Source organism: Pleurodeles waltl, chromosome 3_1 (genome assembly GCF_031143425.1).
Source record: "Pleurodeles waltl isolate 20211129_DDA chromosome 3_1, aPleWal1.hap1.20221129, whole genome shotgun sequence".
Taxonomy (NCBI): Eukaryota; Metazoa; Chordata; class Amphibia; order Caudata; family Salamandridae; genus Pleurodeles; species Pleurodeles waltl.
The window spans coordinates 954,980,944-955,004,544 of record NC_090440.1 but is presented as its reverse complement, the minus strand read 5'-3'; the positions used below and the strand labels follow the sequence as shown (position 1 = coordinate 955,004,544).

At 45.3% G+C, this 23,601-nt stretch overlaps 1 protein-coding gene across 1 annotated transcript in view; it reads left to right on the top strand.

The window, feature by feature from the left end:
* Positions 1–23,601, top strand: part of UTP11 (UTP11 small subunit processome component) — a 134,935-nt gene that overhangs the window by 99,186 nt on the left and 12,148 nt on the right. The window contains exon 7 of the mRNA XM_069221313.1: positions 9,467–9,577. Within this exon, the coding sequence (XP_069077414.1) occupies positions 9,467–9,577 (111 nt within the window). The remainder of the gene's footprint in view (positions 1–9,466; positions 9,578–23,601) is intronic.

The window sequence follows — 23,601 nt, the reverse complement described above, 5'->3', positions numbered from 1 at the left end:
GTGGTCAAGTACACCTGCTGGATAACCTGCGCTCATCCTTGGGTAGCTTGGCACAGATCATTCAGGCTTATCTTGGAGGCAACGTGTAAAGCAACAGCACGTTCCCACAACACCCCCACTGAACGACCCTAAAAGAGACTTCCCACAGGTAGTATGTATAGAAATATTTTATTCAACACACACACACACACACACGATTAATGCAGTTTGTTTACAACGTGATCTCAGCGTAAATGTCAGCAAGAACACAACAAACAACAATATGCAATGTATGCTTCCGCTTGAATCTCAGTGAACAATGCAACACATGATAATAGGCCCAGCCGTGTTAAAAACTGAAGACTGTATATACATTTGAGGAACACGTACATTCCCTCCCTGCACTCACATCAGGTGCCCACCCACTGTCAGCACTAGGCCCACCCTCAGGTTACCCAAGATCCGTGTAACATGTGCATCCAGGGTGTGGACTGGGGCTGACAGTAGCTGTTCAATGTATATCACTGTACAACCACACTCCCACCTATACCCAGGGCCTCAGCTGCGCTAATGAAATATGTTGTCAACCGTATGAACTCCCTGGCAAAATCTCAATACCCAGCAACACCAGAGTGCTGCCCCAGCAGTCACTCGTTCTCACTCAGACTCACTCCCTCACATCCACCCCGCGCCTAGGCAAGGGGCCCGAGTATCAGTTGGTGCTGGCACGCACGCACACACTCTTGTATGCACTCCCTTCCGACAACCTAATGCACTGCCCTGATAACTGGCAGGTGGAGGCCCATACGCTTGCAAACCCTCCGGGTCCCAAGCTGCCCTCCATCTGCCAACCAGCTTACGTTTAACCTCGCCCCACAGCAATCCCAAATATTATAATAACTTCCCCTGGACACCTTGCTGCTCACAGCTATGTCACAACTCCCGAGGTGTCTGCATCAAGGTGGGGGACAAGAATGACAACAGCCAGCAAAGAATTAAGGAGGGATGTTCAGGCTCCCAATAGGAGGTTCATTCAGAGGGCTGCAAAACACGGGGGTGGTCACCAGGGCCAACCGTGAGACTTGGAGGTGCCCAGCTCCGCCAGAAAATCCATTGTTGCCAAATAGTAATCAAATTCAGCACCTCTGGAATAGAGAGGCGCCGTCGGGGCGTGTTGACTCAACCCACCCTCGACACTGCGGGTTGCTCCCAACAAGTTACCAGGTCTGTGTCTTCGTAGTGGAGATACCCTGTCTGGTGGCTGTGAACTTCCAGTGGATATAGACAGGTTGGATCCAATGTAGAAAGGGCTCAGTGCTATATCCCTGCAAAAAGAGGGTACTGTCGAGGATCCAATGAGTGGGGGTTCCTGGACAGCACCAGGTTTTTTTCAACCAACTCTTAGCATCATATCCCCCACTCCGTCCTCAACAGAAGGAACTAGTCTGCTGTGTGATTACTTGAACTGCACCAGACCTTCTGGTTCCACTCAGGACTTAGTTTCCATACCCCTCTGGGTTGAGGTACTTCACCCAGTACGCTATGACCTTAGCAATACTGCACTCTCCAGACAAACACAATAGACGCAAGTTCTGTTGTGCAATACTAGGCTAAATAAAGCACTCTTCTGGTTGTACCCACACCTCTGCAGGTTCCAACGTATGAACGGGCACAGCACACAATGAGCATGCAGCCGAGGGTCACACGAGAAATGCTTCCTACTCGACCTCAACGAGGCCCCAGCAGGGTCCTGCAACAGTGATCCATTCACTTCACAAGTCGTCTCGGGGTGCAGTGGTCTCCACAATGAAGGGCCACACACCAGTAAAGTGAGCAGCAGGTTGCTACCCTGCACCTGGTGCGACCAGTCTCCAGACTTAGTTCTTAATCCACAAACAGACCACTTCTGCAAGGTGGAGACTGGCAGGATGTACGCGCAAACAGAGCACCGTTCTCCAGATATTACAAATCACAATGTAGGTCCCTCTACGGAGGTCTTTGATGTCCCTGAGACCTCTGCAGAGAACAGGTGGCAGCCAACCTGCCTTTGGAGAGACAATTCAGGATGCCACACAGCAGCAGGCAATCAGCCTCAGGCCAGTCTGTAATCGGGAAGGGTGCGTGGATCCCCCTCCTTGGACAGTTATCATTCTGGACACCCAGATTCCTCTGACAGTCCACTTATGCGGTCCAGTCGCACTGGCCCCACCTATCAGTTGGTGGTATTCTAAGTTGCAAACTTTGAGTACCCCTACATATATTAGGTAAAACCTTTGAAGTGGGGGTGGTGTGAAGAGTATTCCTTTGAACCACATGTCTCCCCTAAATTTCCTCCATGTCTGCTCTTGGGTCCTGAAATGCAGATCTTTATTTTTATGGGTGTCAGGCTCTGGCTTTAGGAGGCCAAGTGTCACATCCTCTCCCCCCATCTATCTCACTAGGCCCCATATGGTAGAGATCTTTCGTTCTGGATGCCCTAGTTTTATACCGGTAATCCAGGGAATGTGCAGATATGCTTTTCCACAGGGACCTATGGAATGAAGCGTTATTTACTGAGCACCAGACCCAATGCCTCGAAATGCCCACTTCCTTTAAGTGGCACTTCCTGGGCAGTGTTGACAGAACTACTGTTACCAACAGCTCAGGTTTGTCATTCTAAGTCCATCGATATCAAACAGTATGAGGCTGCTCCCCTGCAATCCCTTATTGCACCCAGACTCAGTAAGCCTCCACGTCCAGTATCACTGTATGGGTAGAGCAGCTCTCATGGGCAGTGCGAACATGCATGGGTGTTCTGCACTTTCTGGGCACTTATGTCCTAGCGTACGCACCAACCTGCTAAAGCAGGTGACACTTTGGCTACAGCCACCAGCACGGTGCTCATGCGCCTCGGTTGGCCTGAACCCTCAGACTCTGTTCTTATCACAAATGCTCATGCGTAAATATGTGCACCATGGTCACTTTGGCCATGTGGGCATTGACATAAGAACCACCCTACCTTGTTGTAGACATGGATGCCCGGGTCAGAGTGGCCAACTCCCATCCATACTTGGCCCAGCCCAGCTAATCAAACCAGCACACGGGTAGTGGTGCCAGTTTTTAAATCGTATGGAAGACATGGGCACCTTCACTTTGCATTGGCAGAGGGAAAGTTATTCAAGCGCCTCAGCTTTTGGGTCGTTTGGTGCCCAGCTGCAGTGAGGCACCTTATGGGCTACTGCACCAGCGCACCAAACGCGGGGGGTTTGTCTCCAGCACATGGGTATGCTGATAAGGGCGGCTGTGCCAGGCCCGTACTTTATCTGGCCCTCCCGGCCTAAGGCACACCCCGGGTCCAATCATGGCTGGTCCTGCATACGCTGGCCAGCGTGGTCTCCAGACTTGGGGAGCACCCGTGCTTGTATCTCCATCCTGTCCACACAGGGGGAGCCGATGCTTGTGACCCACAGCCACGTATCGAGGAACCAGCTCCTCACCTTGGGATCCATCCGGCTCCCTTTCAATAGGGGTTCCCTCGCTGGCCAGTCCACCCCTACCTGGGCATGTCCTTTGCGATATACTTCCCCCCCACCCCCATCTTCTCCCCCCCCTCCCTTCTGCCCCCCCCCCCACCTCTACCACTCTGGGAGCACCCATGCTTGCATCTCCATCTTGTCCACACAGGGGGAGCTGATGGTCATGGCCCAAAGCCACATATCAGGGAACCAACTCCCCCTCCCCACCTTGGGATCCAGCCAGCTCCCTTTCAATAGGGGTCCCCCCCCGGCAGTCCACCCCTACCTGGGCGGTACACCCCTACCTGGGTATGTCTTTCTTGATATTCTCCCACCCTCCCCCCTCTCTGCTGCTCCACGCAAACCACTGACCTCTCTACTTCCGCCCTCCGGGGATGGCGTAGAGCCCACTTATGTCTAGTCCCCTTCAACAGATGCCTTTCCTGAGTGGAGGTGCCCGCAGGCGTACCCAATTAGGCCTCAAACACGGCAAACAGGGTTGCCAACGACGGCAGCACATGCACCAGAATTCCCCTTTGCAACCAGGGCTACACCGCTTTTACTCCCAAACCCCCCAGGCCCCCCAATGTCTAGTACACCTTTGTACGGGCCAGCTCTGGTGCGGCACACCAACCATATCCTTCCACCATCTCCCTCCTACCACCACCCTATCTTCTGTAGGATGGGGTGCTCGCATTCATCCTGCCAGACAGTGGGGAAGTGTCCAGTGTCCTAAGGTCCGGCACGGGGAGACCGCATAGGCTGGGAGGAAAAAGCAAGTTTTTTTTTTTCTTAGAGAGCAGCCTTCCTCAACGCAAGTCCTTGTTTTCCAACACTTTTCATCAATGATCTTGAGTAACTGCATGCCAAACCTTCACTACTCTTGGTTAATTGTTTGTGTTTGATTTACATCTAAAAGTCTTAATTGGTCTTTCCACTTAGATATGTATTATTCATTTTAGTTAAATAACTCCAACACTATCTGTGTACTGCATAAGTGGTTAAGTGAAGGAACATGCAAACCAGACCTCACTAATTATCTGTGTACATGTAAGGGAATATTCATCCTCCAGCCTTTGTTTATAGAGCTGATCAGACATTTGTTTTGCCAAAGAACTTAATGGCACAGATATTTTCCCTATGCATTTGTTGAATTCTTATTGGGTCTTGGACTAGTACTGAATCACCTTTTCATATGATTATTAAACCACCATTATTATTCAAAGTAAGTATGCATTCATCCTATGACTTGGTCTATTATTTTTGTCACCCTGTGCCAGTGATCCATGGAGCTATTGTAGTTCAGTACCATCTACAGCCCACACTGTTTATAAGCATTTTATCTGTTAGCTTGTTTTTCAGCACCTGGGAATTAAAGGATGATGCCGCTGCCTGCCTGCTTCAAATCCTTAGACAAATGGTACTGATAGCATAACTGACAGCTTAATTTTAAGTTTTTGAGAAATTGGAAGCAATCTGCACTTCAGTCCATTGTTTATCACTGTGTAATCAAAGTGTGTCCAACCACATGCAATATGGCCTGGTCCTGTTCCTATAGGAACAGTCCTGACTAAAGTTGTAGGCCGCATCCCAAATTGTTTTCTGGCACATTTTGCGGCATCAATGTGGAGCAGTTTGAGTAGTGATCTTCTGGACCAATGACTGTGCATCCACCGAGGAAAAACAATTTGTAGGATAGAATGATTCTGTTTAAATCAGCCGTTAGTAATTACTTTGGGCCACATGTTATTAGATAGTCTACCACTACATATAGAGACCAACATTAGGGAACTCAGCCATGGCCCGGCTTCAGTAGTAACAGCTAGTCCACATTTCATCCAAACGGGGGAACACAAGAAACCTTAGACCGGTATCCACTTCAGAGGTAGTGTGACTTTGCAATCTGAACTGGACAGTTCCTACTGAAGCAGGACCATGGCAGATTTCCATGTGGATGTCCTTGTCTCCAGTGGAATAGTGAGCAAAAAAGAAACAATGGAATTCAGTCCTGCATGATTACCAGTTTTATCTCTCAGTAGTACCATGACTCTTCCCTGGTTTTCTACAGAGTTTGACTTCCCTTAATTCCAAGGACTAATGGGAAGCTGAGGCCCTGGCCACTTCCCTGCAGAACTTAAATGATCCAGGCTGAGGGGAGTGACTGAGTTTTAATTACCATTTTGCTTCTCTGTATCTGCTTCCCCTTCAAATAATATAAAACTTACACCCTGACCATCCTACACGCCCCCAAAAAAAGCAAAGCAGTGTTGGGTGATGCCCCAACTCTCTGCCAGTGATTAGAAAATGTATCCTGAAACGTGTTTCACGGTCCAAAGTTTTCATTTATTCGGTATTTGAGGAAAAGGAAAAACCTCAATGTGGACCTTGGTGGCACAAGCTAGGTGTGGTGATTTCAGAGCTCGCTCAATCAATCAATCGTTTTTTGTAAAGTGCGGCTGCTCACCCGTGAGGTTCTCAAGGCTCACTCCACTGCCCCATAAGTTGTGGTTGGGAAGCAATATACCAGGAATGTTTTGGGACCTGCAGTTTCGATGATTGTCTTGGGGCTACAATGTGGGCAGTCTCAAGCCCGCAGTTGTTGGGTGTTGTTAAATGTTATGTCTGATTGATATGTCCTCTATCGTACCACATAGGATTTGTAATACGCAAGTCTGGAATCCTTATCACTTTTGTATGCGTCTTTATTGTGTTAACTATTAGGTGGTTTACAGAAATTGGTACCACTTTTTAAGGCGTGTTTCTGTCAGAAATGTTTTTAGAACAAAGAAGCAAAACATGCAACAAAGGCAATATGCTTGGTATTTATTTTGCAAATTTGTGTTCTTGGCATTAACACTTCCCGCCGCATTCCGTTTTGCCTCGTCCTATAAGCCCTAATCAACTTTACCCCGGGCTGATCCACTGATTGTGCTCTGCTCCTGTCTTTAATTGAACGGATTATGGTGTCGGAATATATTGCATTACACTATCTTTTCCACAGGTGTTTGTGCACGCGGGCTAAAAATACAGAGGTGTGTCCAAATGCAGGTCTGAGAATGCCGTCTTCAAACCTGTTTTGATCAGATAAGCTCAAACTCTAGAAGTTCCAGCACTGATCTTTTTTTCTCCCCTGTAAACAGGTTCTTTTATCTGCCTTTGGCAAGGGTTGGCATTGGTGAGGCAAAGTAGGACACTTAATGATAAGGGCCAAGTGCTGACTGATTAGGTTATCTACGTCTGTAACAATTTCATAAAGATAATTTGATATGATTAAGCAACTGCACCTTCAGGGGAGGGGTGTGGCGTTTCTTGTGAGCGATCACCACACCTCTTGGTTTCGCTGCTTCCTTAAATCATCCTAGGTGTGGTGCTATCAAGCTGCACCACACCTGCAAGTGTCGTATTGCAATTAAAAACTGTTTACAAGACAGCCAAAAAAAATGTCTCTGTGGTACTCTGTAAAGGAGAAATGTAGATTCCATAGTGAAACACTTAGCTTTGTTGGGTATGTTTTAACTGGGATGCTATTTAATCTGCAAACCTTCTCTCTATAGAATAGTAGACTGTTATTTTGGTGTAAAGAAATAACACTGGGTGGACAGTCTCTCATATGCTTAGAGGCAATAATCAAAAAGCTATAATTTACAATCTTGAAACTTAATTGCACCCCTGATTGTTTTACCCACTTCAGCTCCTCAGTGCGTTCACTTAGAGATGGCGGATTTATGATCCATTGTGGACGAAGAGGTGGCAAAGACTGAAGTAAGAGTTAAAGCATCCAATCTTCTCTGCTTGCCTGCCCAAAAGAATTCCTTCCCATGCTTCACTCCAGTTCATAACGCTGAAGAACGTGACCTTCCAGAAGTCTGTGTTTTGTTTTTAACCTTAGATATGCAAATATTATCCTTAAACACAGTAGACTTTAAGATCCTCACCAACCAGTGCCCTGCATTCTACAACTCCGGGATATGTAGACAAACACAATTGGCACCATGACTGCCTATTCTAAGATAAAAACATCTTATTAGCTTCGATGCTTCTGAGATTCTCGGCAGTCTACAATATCATAGATCACCAAGTTCCGATTAGAAGGTTTGAAGAGTGGATGATAAAATTGGAAACTACTTTCAAATCGGTCAATCATTTATTCAGATCAGCAGCCAATAAATAAAAAGCGAGTTTGTTGAATCATTTAAGTACAAGCAGCACAGCTTTTAGACCGCAGCTATTTTCGATTTCAGATGTACACTGGTGACACTCGGATATTTGTTTGTACAAAGAATTTAACAATCTTACAGCCTGTTAAGGAAGCTTGTCCCGTCCTGCATGGTCCTAGAACTGAAATATTAAAGCTAGAATATTATTATAGAAAGGGCTTCCCATTTGAGTGGGCCAGCGGACTGGGAACATGGTTATCCTTGATTTAAAACCTCAAAGCATCTGAGTACAATTTTTGACTCTGCATCATGTTAATGAACTGGTCAAGGGCACTAACTTAAGTACTCTGTGCTGCACTAAACCATGCTGCCCTTTGAAGTTTATAGAGGTGACATTTTTGTGTGAAGCATGCAGCACAGTTTTGTGTTGCAAGGAGTCCTCGTAATGGCACACTTGAACTTGTGAAAAATCATGTGCACAGGTCTTCCCAAAACGACTCATTGAGAGCAGGGAATGTAAAAGCAAATGCCATGAACTGTAAAATGTGCACTCACACTAAACAGGGTCTGCTTCACTCATAAACTGAGTATTGTACACCTTGTGTAAATCTTACTGGAGGCGAGGCAAAACTACCACAGAGGCTGACACTGGAATGTCGATTCTTTTCAGCTGTCCCAGAATTTGCCAACTGATCTTGGCTAACAAAACGCATTCATCATAAGGCTCAAAGCAATGGAATGCTCTAAAGCCGACTTTTTAAGCAAAACTTAAATTTATGCTCTTCCAACATTTTTGATAAAGTGAACCATTCAGCTAAGCCTTGGACTAATGTGGACCTGCTCACTGGAAGAATGACATCTCTTCCACACATTAACCTGTTTCCAAATGCCAAACTTCCAGCCATAAGTCAGAGCCCACTGCTGATATTAGAATTCTACGTCTTGCCCATACTAGAGTTGTGTTCCAGCTGCATTAAGTAGACAAGCAGCAGAGGCAGAATAGATGCAGTAGTTCCATAAGACTCTTTCGAGACTTTGAGATGTATTACTGAATGGTCACGTCAGAAGCTTCTTCTAATATCGCGTCATGGATACATGTAGATAGACTGGAAGAGGGACATTTATTTGTTATGAATTGTTGATACAAGTTGACATTTTGTAATGGATGAGATAGTCATTTGTGTGAAGAAAAAAAAACTATACTGGTCGTGTCTTTTTTAATTCACAGTATATAATTATCAATGCCATTTTTCATGATTGGATCAAATGTAAGCCACTGTGCTAGTTTTATGGAGCTGGTATTTTGCTATGTTGGGATTTGGTTGTACGTAATAAAGTAATGGATGTAGTGTGTGTGTTAATTAGGTAATTAACTTAATATGAATATTATGTGTATATAGGTTACAAAAATGTTTTTTCAGGAGTTGCATATATATATTTTTTTTTAATGAAAAAGTTAAACATGTATGTGCACACATGTGAATGAGTATATTTGTGTGTGTGTGTGTGTGTGTGTGTGTATATATATATATAGTTTCAAAAATATATTTTGTATAAAAGAAAATAAACTACACATGGTAAACATAATGCATTGTAATGGGTTGCATTATAAATGTAAATTACATTGTGGTCCAGCACAAAGCATTAGAAACCTATTAATTGTAATGAGCCCCATTAATGTACTGCTTTAGAACTGTAATTGTTTTAAATCCCTACGAGATAATCTAAGTGGATTTACTGTAAGTGAGTTATAAGCATATAGCTTAACCAACATGTGTACTTACACATTTGTTTGCAAGCAACGGTTTATACACTGAAAGCATTATTTTTCTACAGAAGTTGGCCAAACAAAGGAAACACCAGTATACCATTCTGAAGCAGCGCATTGAGAGGGAGAAAAAGATGTTCATCATTAGCCAGAAAATTCAAACAAAAAAAGATTTATTGGTGAGTCTTTTTTCATTGATTGGTGTAGCTATCCATGTGACATCCTAAGGATATATATATATTTTTTTTTTTTTTTTTTTTTTTAACGATCCTGGGGAGAAGCAGCATATTTAGAAAGGCAGTGGCAACTGGGCTAATGGTCCCTGTCCTGTCGCTGCAGGTGACTCCTTCAACTTACCTGGTGTGTCCTTGGTCCCCTGACAGATGCCTAAGAACACTGCATTTTTTGCTAGAACAAATAGTATAATATAGGCAAGTGCCCATATGTTTTGACCAGATCTTTAAACAGTATCGCAGCATGAATACTTTAATTTGTGGTGTTGTGATCTAGTTGTTACCGCCTTGAATGTACAACAAGAGGTTTCATCTTCTGTGCTGTAGGAGGGGGCTTGGATTCTCTGCTGCTATACTGCAGGCCACTAGAGCATACCAAATTTAAATCTGGTTTAAGGATGTATGTGTAACATGAACATGAAACTTTATGAAGGTGTCTTTGCACCAAATGTAACCATATGCTGAAGAGGCAACCTCATCTGCCTGGTAGGTTTAGTGAAAAAAAAGATGCTGCATGAAATTTAAAAAAAAAAAAAAAATGTAGAGTTTTTTTTTTTTTTCTGTCGCTGTTGTTGAGTATCCCCATCGCCTTCAAATTTTGTTTTCTCTCAACCAACTTCACACCATTTTTGCCATGTAAAACAGAACTAGACACTGTTTTCTTGCAAAGTTCTTTTCGATGCAATTCATGTTTTGGGAAGGGTGATTTAAATGTGTATGTTCTGTCATTTAGAAGTCTGTTTCTATCAGTTCACATAAAATCAAGCTTAGAATGTATAGTTTGCTAATACTTGTTAATGCTAGTTGTAGACTGATATGCTGACTACATTATAGTTAGTTGGACTCGCCAACAAAGATTACTGGTAACACCAGTATGCAGCCATTTCTGACAGCAAATATTTTGTGTCGTTGTCTGTGTTGTATAAGGGGAAGAAGTGTAGTAGCATGTTATGCATGTTTCAGGCCTTGAAAAATCTGCTCGCCCCACTCACTTTGGCTAGTCATATTTTATCAGGTCGATCTGTTGTTAGCGCTTAATCGCCCCTTCTGGCAAGTTCACAAAGAACATGTGTTCTCTTCAGTAAGAAAGTGAAGGAGCAATAAAGATGCCTTTAAATTGTGTTATTATCTTGCTCTGTGTTAAGAGACGGAGGTCACAAATCAGTTTATCTTCCTACAATTACTTTTCCTTCTGACTGCAGAGTTACAGGATTTTGTAAGTTGAACTGTCTGACCTACTGTACAAAGAGTGTGAAACAAGAGGCTGTAAGGTGTCAGATTTTTCCTAACACACATTTAAATAACGAAGGCAACTGTACAAACATTTCAAAATATATTTCAGTAGTTGTGAAAGCCCAGTTTTTGTACTTCTGTGTGATGAAAAAATATTTTCTTAGGATGAAAATAAATCGGAACACTTGGTGATGCGCAAATGATAAATACGTTTTCTGGAACACAATTTTCAGTTTGTTAGTACACTGAATAGTTTTATCAGTAAAGCTGCAAGTTAGTGGGAGGCTTTTTGGACACTTCTTTGAAACTTACTGTCTGTAAATGACAGTGCTCTACCACATCATGCTCTAGTAATATATTTGTGAAAAGTGAGTGTTTAAACGTAAACTGAGAAAAACTCCTTCCCTGATGGCAATGCTATTAGTAAACTAAGAGGCAAGTCAAGGATCTATATGTGGGCTGGATTCTTATTATACATGGAGCAAATGTTTATTTTATTTATTCAAACAAAAGATATTTTGTTGTACAGCAGTAATGCTGAACTCACATAGGGGGAGGAGCCAAGATGGCGACCGGGATGGACGCCTAGTGCGAGCGCTCCATCCCGGATCTGCTACAAACATCCTGCAGGACGCCCCCGGGGTGACGGGGGCGCGGTGGCGGCCTCGATTCAACTGTCGCACCCTGACGGAGCCTGGAATTGACTGGGGAGAGCTTCCAACCCGAGCTCTCCCGGACTGGGAGCCGGAGCGCAGAGCGCCCACCATTTTGAGTCGGTGTTTGGCTCGCGACCTAGAGAGCTGCTGCGGGACCTCCCGCACCCGTGCAGCACAGGAGAACGCGGCGCTTTGGGGTCGGGGAGCGCCTCCCGCCTGGAGCAGCCGCTAGCGAATGAGTTGCGGCCCGCCCCCTCCCTCTGCATCGGGGACGGGGGCATCAGCTCGGCGCCGATAAGCTTACAGGCGGTGCCCGGAGTCCAGGGGCGCTAGTGGCCAGCCTACGAGAGGAGGGATCGCCGCGGGGGTTCCCGCATCTGCTCGGAGACCGGGGAGAAATAAAAAAAAAAGAAAACAACAAACAACATAAAAAAAACTAAAGTAAGTGCCGCTCTGGACTCAGGGGGTGCTCCCCTCGCCGCCTAGACCCGTGGGGGACGCGGCCACTGCGAGGCGCTGTATCTGTATGGGCAGAATTGCCTGTTTGAGGTGGGTGCAGACGCCTAAAGACCTGCTCCCCTCCAGGCTGACGGACTGTCCTGCATAACGGGGTACGACAACAGGAGGGGGCTTGGTGAAAAATTTGCCGTGGCCTACCAACCACGGGTGGGGCAGAGAGGCCGGGCCCGCGCCTCCACTCTCCCTTCCCCTGCCCCCCCCGCTCCTGCACCCCTCCCAGTGGGGCGCCCCACCTGGCGCCGGACCCGCCTTGGATGGGCGCTGGTGCAGGGGGACCGGCGGGAACGGACTAGGGCACTATAGGAACAAAGGCTGGCATAATTAGCCTCCAGCCAGTCTGGACCAGACTCTTCCCCCCTGTACCGGGGGCAACTGAGACCGGACGGCGCCCCGAAAGTCAACAGGGGAAGGCCATGAACATCAGGCTCGCAAACTAGGTCCAACTAAAGCCTGCCCCCTGGCGCGAGACCTGGCGACAAGGAACCATAATCTGAGCCGGCGAAGAGGGACAAAAGGGGGGGGAAGCCTGCCACAATTCAACACCGAGGAGTGCCTTGTTGTGACCCGCGGCGCCCCCTGCCTGGCGTACACGATGGTGGGCAGGCTGAAATCAGCCAAGAATCAAGATCGAACCACGCAAAGCCCAGCGGTCACCGACCAACAGCCAAGTCCGACTCTACAAACGTTGGAGAGCACACTTGCGTCACAATCCGTGCAATTGGAGAGGGTACTACAAGCGATAATAGACACTAAAACCTCCCTGGAAGGTAGAATAGATGCGGTATCGCAAGACCTGAACCTACTTCGAGTGAATCACCGCAAGCTATCGGAAAGAGTCAAATCAGTGGAGGAGGGACTGACCGAGCTATCTCCCACGACCCAGGATAACCAAAAACAGATTCAACGCATGAATGCGGAATTGAAGGCGCTATGGAAACGAGCGGAAGAAGCTGAGAGTAGAACGCGCCGGAATAACATTCGCTTTCTGGGGTTTCCCGAAAATATGCAACAACAAAGCATGGAAATATCCCTAGAACAATGGCTAATCAAAGAGGTGCTAGGCTGGGCCCCATATAAGTTATTCACTGTGGAAAGGGTACACAGAATCCCGGGCAGGCCCCCGCTCCCTGGGCAACCACCCAGACCATTGATCACCAGATTCTTAAACTTCCGGGACCGTGATGCAATTCTACAACAATTCCGCAACAAAGGCCCATTCAACTATGAGGAAGCAACCATCAATGCATACCCAGATTTCACCCAAGAGGTGCAAAGAAAACGCAACTCATATATCAAGGTCAAACAACGCCTGCGTGAAATCAACATTAAATATGCATTACTCTTTCCTGCCAAGCTGAGAGTGATAGCAGATGATCGCACCCACATATTTAACTCCCCGGAAGACGCTTGGATGTGGTTACATGCCAAAGGCCTGGCGCGCATGACCGACGAAGCGGAGGGGGGAGAAGAATGGTTGACCTCGACATCAAGGAAACGATCCAAAAGGCGTACTAGGGTTCAGCCGTCTGCCCAACAGGTAGCGGAAGAAAGAGCAAAAGTCTTGAAAGAAACCCCCCAGCTGACACGAAACAACTTTGAAGTAATCAGGGAACTACCTGAGATCAACTCGGACTCGGACACGACCAGCTCTGCTTCTACCATAATAGATGACTCAAAAGGGCCGAGGGTCACCCCCAGAGCGGCGGATGATCTCTGACCACTCCCAAAGACACCATCTTTGTTCTGTTACTCTGGGGAGATGTGGCCGGACGTTCCGGAGGTCCTAGGCGCGATGCGGATCCCCGGAGAAGCAGCATCCTATTCAACAAATGTGTATCTTTTGCATAAACTCATCCTTGCTTGGCGGGGCTGCGGGCTGGGTGGTGGTTGGGCGTGGGGGGGGGGACACACACTCCAGGGGCACCCACCAGTATTAGCAGACAAAGTCTACGGTCCGATGTGAGCCCCACAAATGAGCCACATTAGACCGTCATGAAAACACCACCATGGTTATCCAGCAGGATACAGGTTTTTTTTATATATATATACGAGTTAAGTAGTTTCATATCAGTAGATAAGAGTGTGAGGGGATTAGTTGGGGGGGGAGGGTAGTAGTAAATTAATAGAAACACCCACCATAGATCCAACACAAATATGCAAGCACTGCTGTCATAGGCAAACATACTCAATGGCACAATCGGAGGGGCAACCCAGCGGAAGACCAACGAGCAAGACTGAGGCACAGAAGCAGACCCACCCACGCTCTCTCATGACACCACAAAATAACTGCAACAGTAATCAATACGACATAATGACATGGAATGTGAGGGGTATGGGCACAAGAAATAAGAGCTTGCATCCACGCACGCCTCAAGCGACTGGGAACACACATTGCTATCCTCCAAGAGACACACTTACTGGAACCAGATTTGCAGGAGCTCCGTGCAAAATGGGGCAGACAACTGGTAGGCACAACATACTCCGCGTTCGCACGGGGGTATTGATATGGATTGCAGGTAGAGTCCCATTTCACCAAACAGCACATAGAGTAGACTCGGGAGGTAGATTTGTGGTAATGGAGGGCCAGCTAGACGGTAGTCAACTTTCAATAATAGGTATATACGCCCCAAATGGTGGCACAGCGGGATTGTTGGGCACCCTCACAACGGCATTACTAACAAACCCATCAGCTCCGGCAGTTTGGGGCGGGGATTTCAATAGTATACTAGACGCCACTATGGACAGATCCAGCGCTCAAGCGAGCGCAGTAGCAAGGAGAAAAATCATAACCCCACTGTAACACTGGGCGGGCGACCTGAGGCTTTATGACATATGGCGCACAAGACACCCCCTCCAAAGGGAATATTCATTCTACTCAGCCCCTCATAGAACACACACTAGAATAGATATGATGTGGGGCACCCAGGACATAGTCACCTTAGTAACTGGAACGGAATACCTAGCGAAAACACTTTCAGACCACTCACCGTTGAGAATATCACTAGGCTGGGGCAGGAGTCGACGGGAGATCCCAAACTGGCGATTACAAGTAGATGCGCTTCAAGACTCGGCCTTTGTGGACACATTAAACAACACACTACGACAGTACTGGGAAACAAACGATCTAACTGCAAACTCACGCGCCGTGGAATGGGACGCATATAAAGCAGTGATCAAAGGGCAGTGCATCAATACAAGCTGGGGAGTAAGGCGCACACTTCACACAGAAATTAATAAAATTGAAAAGGATCTAAGATCGGTGGAAATAGCAACTGCACGGGGGGAAACCCCCTACACAACATTAAAAGCAATCCGCATAAAATATAACGAAGCAGACAGCAGACTTCGGTGTCACGACTATAACTATCACTTAATGCGCTTGCAAACGGAGGGCAACAGGTCGGGCAGAATGCTGGCTTGGTTACTCCGTGAGGATAGACAGCATTCTCCCATTGGAGCCATCCGTGTGGATGCCCACACCATGGCCACCACACAGGTAGAGATAAAAGAAAAATTCAGAGACTACTACAAGAATTTATACACCAAGTGCACCTCGTGCACAGCCATACAATTTGAGTCCTTCTTAGTGGGCTCCCCTCTACCACAATTATCCCAAGTAGACAGGGACACACTAGAAGCCCCCCTCACAGCGGGGGAAATAGACCTAGCTCTATCACAGATGCACAGGAATAAATCGCCCGGAATAGACGGCCTCCCAATAGAGTATTACTCCACATTCTCGCCCCGCTTGAAACCCCAACTACTGAAGGTGTTCGAGGTATCCTGGACCACTGAATTGCTGCCCCCTTCCCAGACGGAGGCCATGATAGTGGTACTCTCTAAGCCGGGCGCGGCCCCACGGACGTCAAATCCTATAGGCCACTCTCACTTCTGAACTTAGACTGTAAGATATTGGGTAAAATACTGGCCAATAGACTCGCTCCCATCATTCATACCCTAATCCATGAAGACCAGAACGGCTTCATCCCGAAGAGAAACACTTTTTTAAATATCCGAAGACTCTTGAGTGTAATAGGGGATACTCCCCCTGAAGCATATAACGAAATGGTGATGTCATTAGATATCGAAAAGGCGTTCGATAAGCTGGAGTGGGATTTCCTCTTGACTACAATGAGATAGATGGGAATAGGTCCTAACTATGTGCGCTGTGTCCGTACACTATACTCCAACCCACAAGCCAGAGTGAAAACTGGTGCAGTGATCTCTGACAGTTTTCCCGTATCAAGAGACACGAGACAGGGCTGCCCTCTCTCCCCGCTATTATTTGCGATCGCAATGGAGCCACTAGCAGCCAAAGTGCGCTCCATGGCAGATAAATGGGGAATAATCTGGAACGGAACATACCACACAATCTCGCTATATGCAGACGATGCTCTTATACCCGGTCGTTATCCTCTATAATGGCACTCCTAGCGGAGTTCGGTTGGATATCTGGCCTAGCAGTAAACTGGGACAAATCGTGTGTGTTCCCACTGTCAAGATGGCCACTAGTAAGGCAGGACGTGGCACCATGTGGGCGCCTGAAATGGTGCTTTGAAACATTTAAATATCTTGGGGTTCACATATACCACAGCATGGAAGACCTCAGAGATGGCAACCTGGGGAGAGCACTAGCCTCCATGAAAGGATCCTTACGCTTCTGGAACAAACTACCGCTCTCCCCACCGGGCAGGGTAGCGACCGCAAACATGCTGATTCTGCCTAGGTTACTATAGAAACTTTGCGGCACTGCCAATCATCCTTCCACGCAGCTTTTTTAGTAACCTAAATACAACGCTGCTGCAGCTCATATGGGGGGGTAGCAGAGCACGGGTGGCACTATCTACATTGCAGCTACCGGTGGACATGGGCGGACTGGGGGCCCCCAACTTCGAGCTTTATGACGCAGCGGCGCAACTACAGTGGATGCAGTTATGGCTCCACAGACCGTCGGCTGCTGAGTCTGTATGGATGCAGAATCAGATAAAAGGAGCTCACCCGTTAACATGGCTGGCAAATAAATACCCCAAAAATAAATCCACCAACCCACTACTGGCTGTGGCACATACATGCTGGGTGAGGTATGTCCAGAAAGGGCACGGGCGGTCCCATACACCCCGTATGTCCCACTGGAGTATCTCCTAGACCAACAGACACCAACGTTGCACTCGTTTCAAGTGTGGTCAGAGGCGGGAATACGGCTTGTGGGTGACTGTTTTGAAGATGGCAAACTAATGCCATATGAGGCCATCCAAGCCCTTACGGATGTGAATCCTGGTCAATTTTTATCGTATCGCACTATATGCCACGTAATTAAAAAAAACTTGGGGAACAGGAGCCCTAGAACCAGAGACGTCCCCCACAATACACCACATACTACAGGATGACGCCCAAACATAAGCAATCTCTAGCCTATACAAAATACTAAGCAAATCTTCAGAACCCTACCTAGAAAGAGCCAGGGAGAGGTGGAATACTGTTCTTCCCGTCCCGATACCTCAAGAAGACTGCCGAAAGTACTGAGTCACGCCCGAGGGATATCGAGGAACCCCAGATTCCGGTATACCCAGTTCCACTACATACACCAAACGTATCTGTCACCGGCCAGACTGAAACGCATGTTCCCCGACACAGCACCAACATGCCCTAGATGCACGGAATCAGCTGCCCACTTTTACCACATGGTCTGGGAATGCCCCCGGGTGCAAAAAGAATGGAACAGGGTGGTGGAGCTACTATCAGACTGGACAGGACTAGTGCTGGAAGCGGACCCCAGATCTTGCTTACTGGGAATGAGGACAAGGGCAAAAAAACATACACCTACACAAATTTGTAGACCTAGCCTATGTGATGTATAAAAGGCTGATAGCAATGCACTGGAAAGCACCTCACGCCCCGGACCATAAATCCTGGTATACCCTCGCATTGAAGTGGGCCCGCACAGAACACCAGGTGCTCATGAAACTGACACGAGAAGGTCAGACACACACGGGGTGCGACACCTGGGAAACACTGGTATCCAAACTCGAAGCGAAAAACGACGACAAACCTCCATGATGGGGCCCCTACACCACTTAAACCACACTCACCGGAACATAACCAGTCGTAACAGTAAGGTTATGACTAAGACAAGCACACCGTGATGAAGAGCTTACCCCCACACTCCTAAAAAGGGGTCAACCCTTATGTGCACACCGACATAGGAGAAATAATAAAAACACAGGGCACACCAGGTACTCCCACTGCCTACTGATAACGAGCGCAAGAATGTACACCTCAAGTCCCCACTGGGGAGCGATCATAAACAGTAGATGTCCCATAGCAACCATAGGGGGAGCCTCTCCGATAACCAGCTCAAGCCCAACATTTTGTGCAACGCAGCAGAAAACAATAATATTGTACGTGATATATGGTTAGTTAAGTGTGTAAATGGGGGGGTTTGGCTGTTTAAACGAAAAATTAATTCAGATAAATGTGATCCTGTAGTATCTCTGACCAACGCTTGTACTGTTATCTGCTATTTAAAACCAATAAAAATGTATAAAAAAAAAAAATGCTCAACTCACATATTTGAAGATACACTGAAGAAAAAGGCGACTAAGTAAAATAAAATATTTGCCTAGGATCACACAATATAAGACCTGTTTATGGGTCACATACATTACAGTTAGGTCAAGTAGGTAATTTGTTATTCGACATGCAGGTATAATACATTTTATGATTTTCGAGCCCTGACGTTGCATGTATGTAGGTCAATGTGTGAATGGGTGAGTTAAAAGGAGCATACTTGTAGTGTGGAATCTGTGATTGTGAATGGAATGAAGGGTGCGAGGATGGAGAGAATAGTTGATGGATTAGAAGATGTTGTTGATGGATTGCTCCCAGTGTTGTCCCTTTCTACACTGTAAATTGTTATCAGTTAGATAACGGTAAACGTACCTGGTACTGCATTGTTAATTGGCACTTCAGTAGTGCATTATTGTTTTACATTATTGTTTAGTCTACAACTCTATATGCTTTCTTACTGATATCAAGTTAGGTGTAAATATACATTACTCAGTGTAGTCATCTGAGCAACATCTAGTGCTCAGGTTTAAGGAATTACCAAAAGATATATGTTCCTCCTGGATGGTTGTCAGGGTCTTAACAATCTCTCCAAAGCAATGAAATAAATGTCCTATGAAGAAATCAAAGGCCTACAAGCCTTTCTTTGGGATTTTTTTGGGAGTTTACTCTCTTTAGCCATCTGGCTTCAGAGAAACGAAATGTGCCAAGACACATTAAGTTTTCGACTTGTACCATATACATTTTGGTTGCTTGGATTTTTTTTGTGGAGAGAAAAGTCATAAATTTGTGGACATTACCTGCTGCAAAGCCTCATTCAATGTGACAAAAATAGATCTGTAATGCATTGTAGACCTTACTGTTTTTTAATCTGTTATTCTGCATGCAAAGGTTTCATCCCGTCCTCCATCAAATTTGACTACTTCCACTTCTGCCTCTTGCACCATTTTATAACCGTGAACAACGCTCTTGTGGTTAAGGCTAGGACTGAGCTCAGCAATATTAAATGTATATATATATATGTGTGTATATGTGTGTATGTATGTATGTATGTATATATATATATGTATATATATATATATATATATATATATATATATAATTTATATGTATATATATATATATATATATATATATATATAATTTATGTGTATATGAATTATTAAATGATCTACCAACTAAGTCTAGAGTGTTCTCATTGTCCATCACCCTAATAATGCATGTGCTCTCGGTGAGATCAGAAAAGTCATTATTTGGGATCATGCTGTCGTCTGCGCCTTTCATTTCTTCACGTAGGTAGAGGTAAAAAAACGTATTCTCCCAGATTAACATATTAGTTATGTGAAACTTCTCTGGCAGTTTTATGAAAGTTCACACTATTCTTTCCTGTGGTGGTGAAATTGTTGACTTTTTAGCAGAAGAAAGAGGCTTCAATCTGGGGTTATATGCTGAACAGAACTAAGGTTCTTTTTCAAGAAGACTTACTAAAACAAATCAAAACCTGACGAAAATCTTAAGAAAAAAAAACAAATACAGAGTTGTGATATAAAGTTTTTTTTCCCCTCTTCTCAGCATGCGTTCTTTACAGAATATAACTCTTTCACACTCCTGCCATGGCGTGATTGGATCCATGTTATTTTTCTTCATACACGCACTAAATCATCCTGCTTTTATCTGTAGTCAAATAGTTAGGACATCCTTGGAAAACCCCGGGCTCTTCCTTTTGCTTTTCTTACCTAACCATTTTTACTAGCTAATCAGTGTGTCATTTTTTTCTACATGTATTCAGAAACCTGGACATCTTTCCTGATATGTTCTTGTTAAAGGTTGCTTAATCCTTTCAGTCGTTTGGACTAAGGGACATATATTGTAGTTAGTTATTTGCCTTGTTTTCTTGTGGGTGTCGGTTCATTTTGTTGGTCACGTTTGGGGGAAAACGGATGGAAATGTCTACAGCTTTTCCTTCAATGGAACTCCACCTGGGGCAGCACTTGTAATAAGTAGGAAGCCCTTTAGTCGAGGTTGATTACTGCTTAATGATCCAGGGAAAGGAATATGTTCATCAATATCACAACGCTTATTTTTCTAGTTACTAACTGATCTATACCTGTCTAGATGTAGTTATTGCATTATTGTAAATAAAGGTCTAAGCTGAATGCTTAGCTGTTGGAAACACACACCACAACTCTGCAAAGGAAAGCCAAGTACTTACCTTGCTGATTGGTTAGCGAAAGGGCCTTTTCCAGGCCCTTGTCTTTAAGCTGTGGACTGTATGGTTGCACTTCAGCGTCCTCTATTTGGTGGTTTAACTAGAGGCCATCAAGATCACAGTGCATAAAAGAACATTAACTTTCAGGAAGATAATTCCCTTATTTTAGACATTAACATGTCAGCCATCGAAGGATGTTCAAGACCGAGTTCTGGACGATGGTCTTCTGTGTTGCCTCTGCTTGGCAACCAAGAGCATAGGGTGATGTCACAATCAGCTGTTTCCGAGGTAGCCACAGAGGTTTGAGGCCTGGGCTGTTACACAACCTACGGGTGTATATCTTGCACCTCTTACACATCTTACAGGTGTATGTCTTGCACGACAGAGAGCAGAGATGAAAAGGGGAAAGCTCCGGATTAAGCAGGTGAAATCTTGCTGGGAGCCTAGCTCTTAAATTGCCCGACCCCCTAGCCATCATCAACACTGTTCTTGTCACGAAACACATCATGATGCTACAGAACGTAAATTCAATGTTAGGTGTACTCACTGACAGGAATAATTCACCGTTTTTAAATATAGCCAGTGACTGAAATTATACCTGCAAGCATTGAGTAATTGCTTCATAGATCAGAAATAATGAACAACCACATGTTCTCTCATGCCTCTGGTCCTTACAGCTGAGGTGCGGTATGCAGTGGTTTTAAGAGCCACTGCTGGTGTTAATGCTGCCAGCATCGGATTTGCTCTCAAGAAGAATGAACGGAGACCATAGTCATTAGAATCCGATGGATCTGAATTTCGCAGCATGACCTGCGAGCCCTTTGGGGGCCTTGAATTTACACCTACATTCGGTAGAAAGTCTGAAAGGGACTAGCAGGCTTTCTACTAAAACTGTTATGTTTTCTAGATTGAAGTATTTGTGGTGTTGCCCTAGATTCTCACGTGGTGCCCAATAGTGCTTGGATATTATGCCAGCTGAGTTCTTCTAGGGACCGTAGAGAACAGTAACTGGATACCTGCTCTCCATTATTCAGGTAAACGGTTGTAGCTACTTTTAGTCAGCTCGAAAATAAAATCCTAACATTCTTCAAATGTGCTCCAATTTTAAGCGTCAAAACATGTTTGTCATAGAAACCCCACGCATAACTTGCATTAGAGCCATCAATTTGCATTGCAAATGATGTGCCGTTCTGACATTACCTGCTGGCAAACTTTTTAGTGCTTCATATCTGTTTAGTACTTATGATACCACGTTTCCTTACTGCCTGAACTTTTCTCTAATTACCTCATCTTTCAAGTCCTCGAACTGCCGGTTTTCTTCTGCCCACTTTCCATGGGAGCATTCTCTGTGCATTTGATCCTGGGAGAGTGCTGAGATATTCTTTGTGTTGATAAAATTACACAACTATTTGTAGCTAAATTGTGCATAGCAAGGTCGGTCTGCGGAGCTTACAGCATGCATCTCAAGTGCTGTTGGCCAACAGACTTTTTAACTACAGACTCAACAGCACGCGTAATTGTTTCGAAACATTCCCTTTACTGAAATTTGCAGAGGCCTCTGTACATATTTTCAATTCAGACGATTCCCTCTGGTGGAAGAGCTACATCGAAAAAAGGGCCAGTCTCTGAACTAACCAACCAGGCAAAATATTCTGCTGGTGGCTCTGAATCTAGAATGGGCCCAGTGCTCCTGCCCTCTACAAAAGTCAAAGAAACATATTCCCAGAAGTTGTTTTCCAACATTTTTGAAGTCCATTCCTAATTCAAATACAATACTTCATCAGTGTGAATGCGAAAACAAAATGTGACTCCTTACAGTTCCCTCTACATGAAAGTACATCCGGTACGACACTTGTCCACTAGCAAACTCTGTAGGTATCAACTTGGTGCATCCTCCCTATTCTGGTGCGGAGCTTTCGTGGCCTCAAGTGTGGGATTTTTGAAGATCTTCTGCCGGTTTTCCTGTGAGACCACATTAAATGAACTAGAACAATATTCCTTACACTGTCAAACGTGGCTGTGGAACTATAGATGCCAAGCTCTGGTTCATCTATCGCCCAGACGCTTGGCTTTCAGCTGCCCCCAGCCAGCTGTGTACTTCCGATTAACTAGACTAGAGCTGGTCACATTGTTCCTGGTTTAAGGCAAGCCCACTTTGGAAGTTCCTTTGCAGATTTTATGTAAGACTCTTAAGTTAAATCTTTAGCTGGCAGATAGTCCCTAATACTCCAAAGAGTGTTTGGGATTATTGTCAGGTATTTCAAAAGTAAACTTGAATGTGACTGAATCTGTTGGAGGTTTTAAAAATGAGTCAGCTACATGTCTCCCTAAAATAGACCACTTCCTCTAGGATACTGGGAGGCTGAGCACGTCTTCTTTTGTACATGGTGTCATGTTCTCAATTCTCTTTTGTGGTAAAGAAAAAACGTCATCTGGCCTTTTACACAAAAACTGACTTCATGTATGTGAAAAAGCGCTTGGGCCTAGCCATGATGGATCACATGCTTCAAGAATTAAGGGCTTTTAAGAGAGTACAAGGGCCAGTCACAGGAAGTGCCTTCCTTATATTCCAAAGCTGCAAACGAAAAGGCAGAGTTTGAGAAAACATTAGAATGACCCTTACCCAGTCAAGCGTAGCTTGGACCACTACACTTGAAATTACATTAATACAAAATTAATACATCTCCGGATTAAAGCGGTCTCCGGTTACCTTACCAACTCATTATTTATTGTCCTAGATATTTTAACTGGTGTCAGGCGCGCGCTCTGAAGACCAGGGGGTGAAAAGG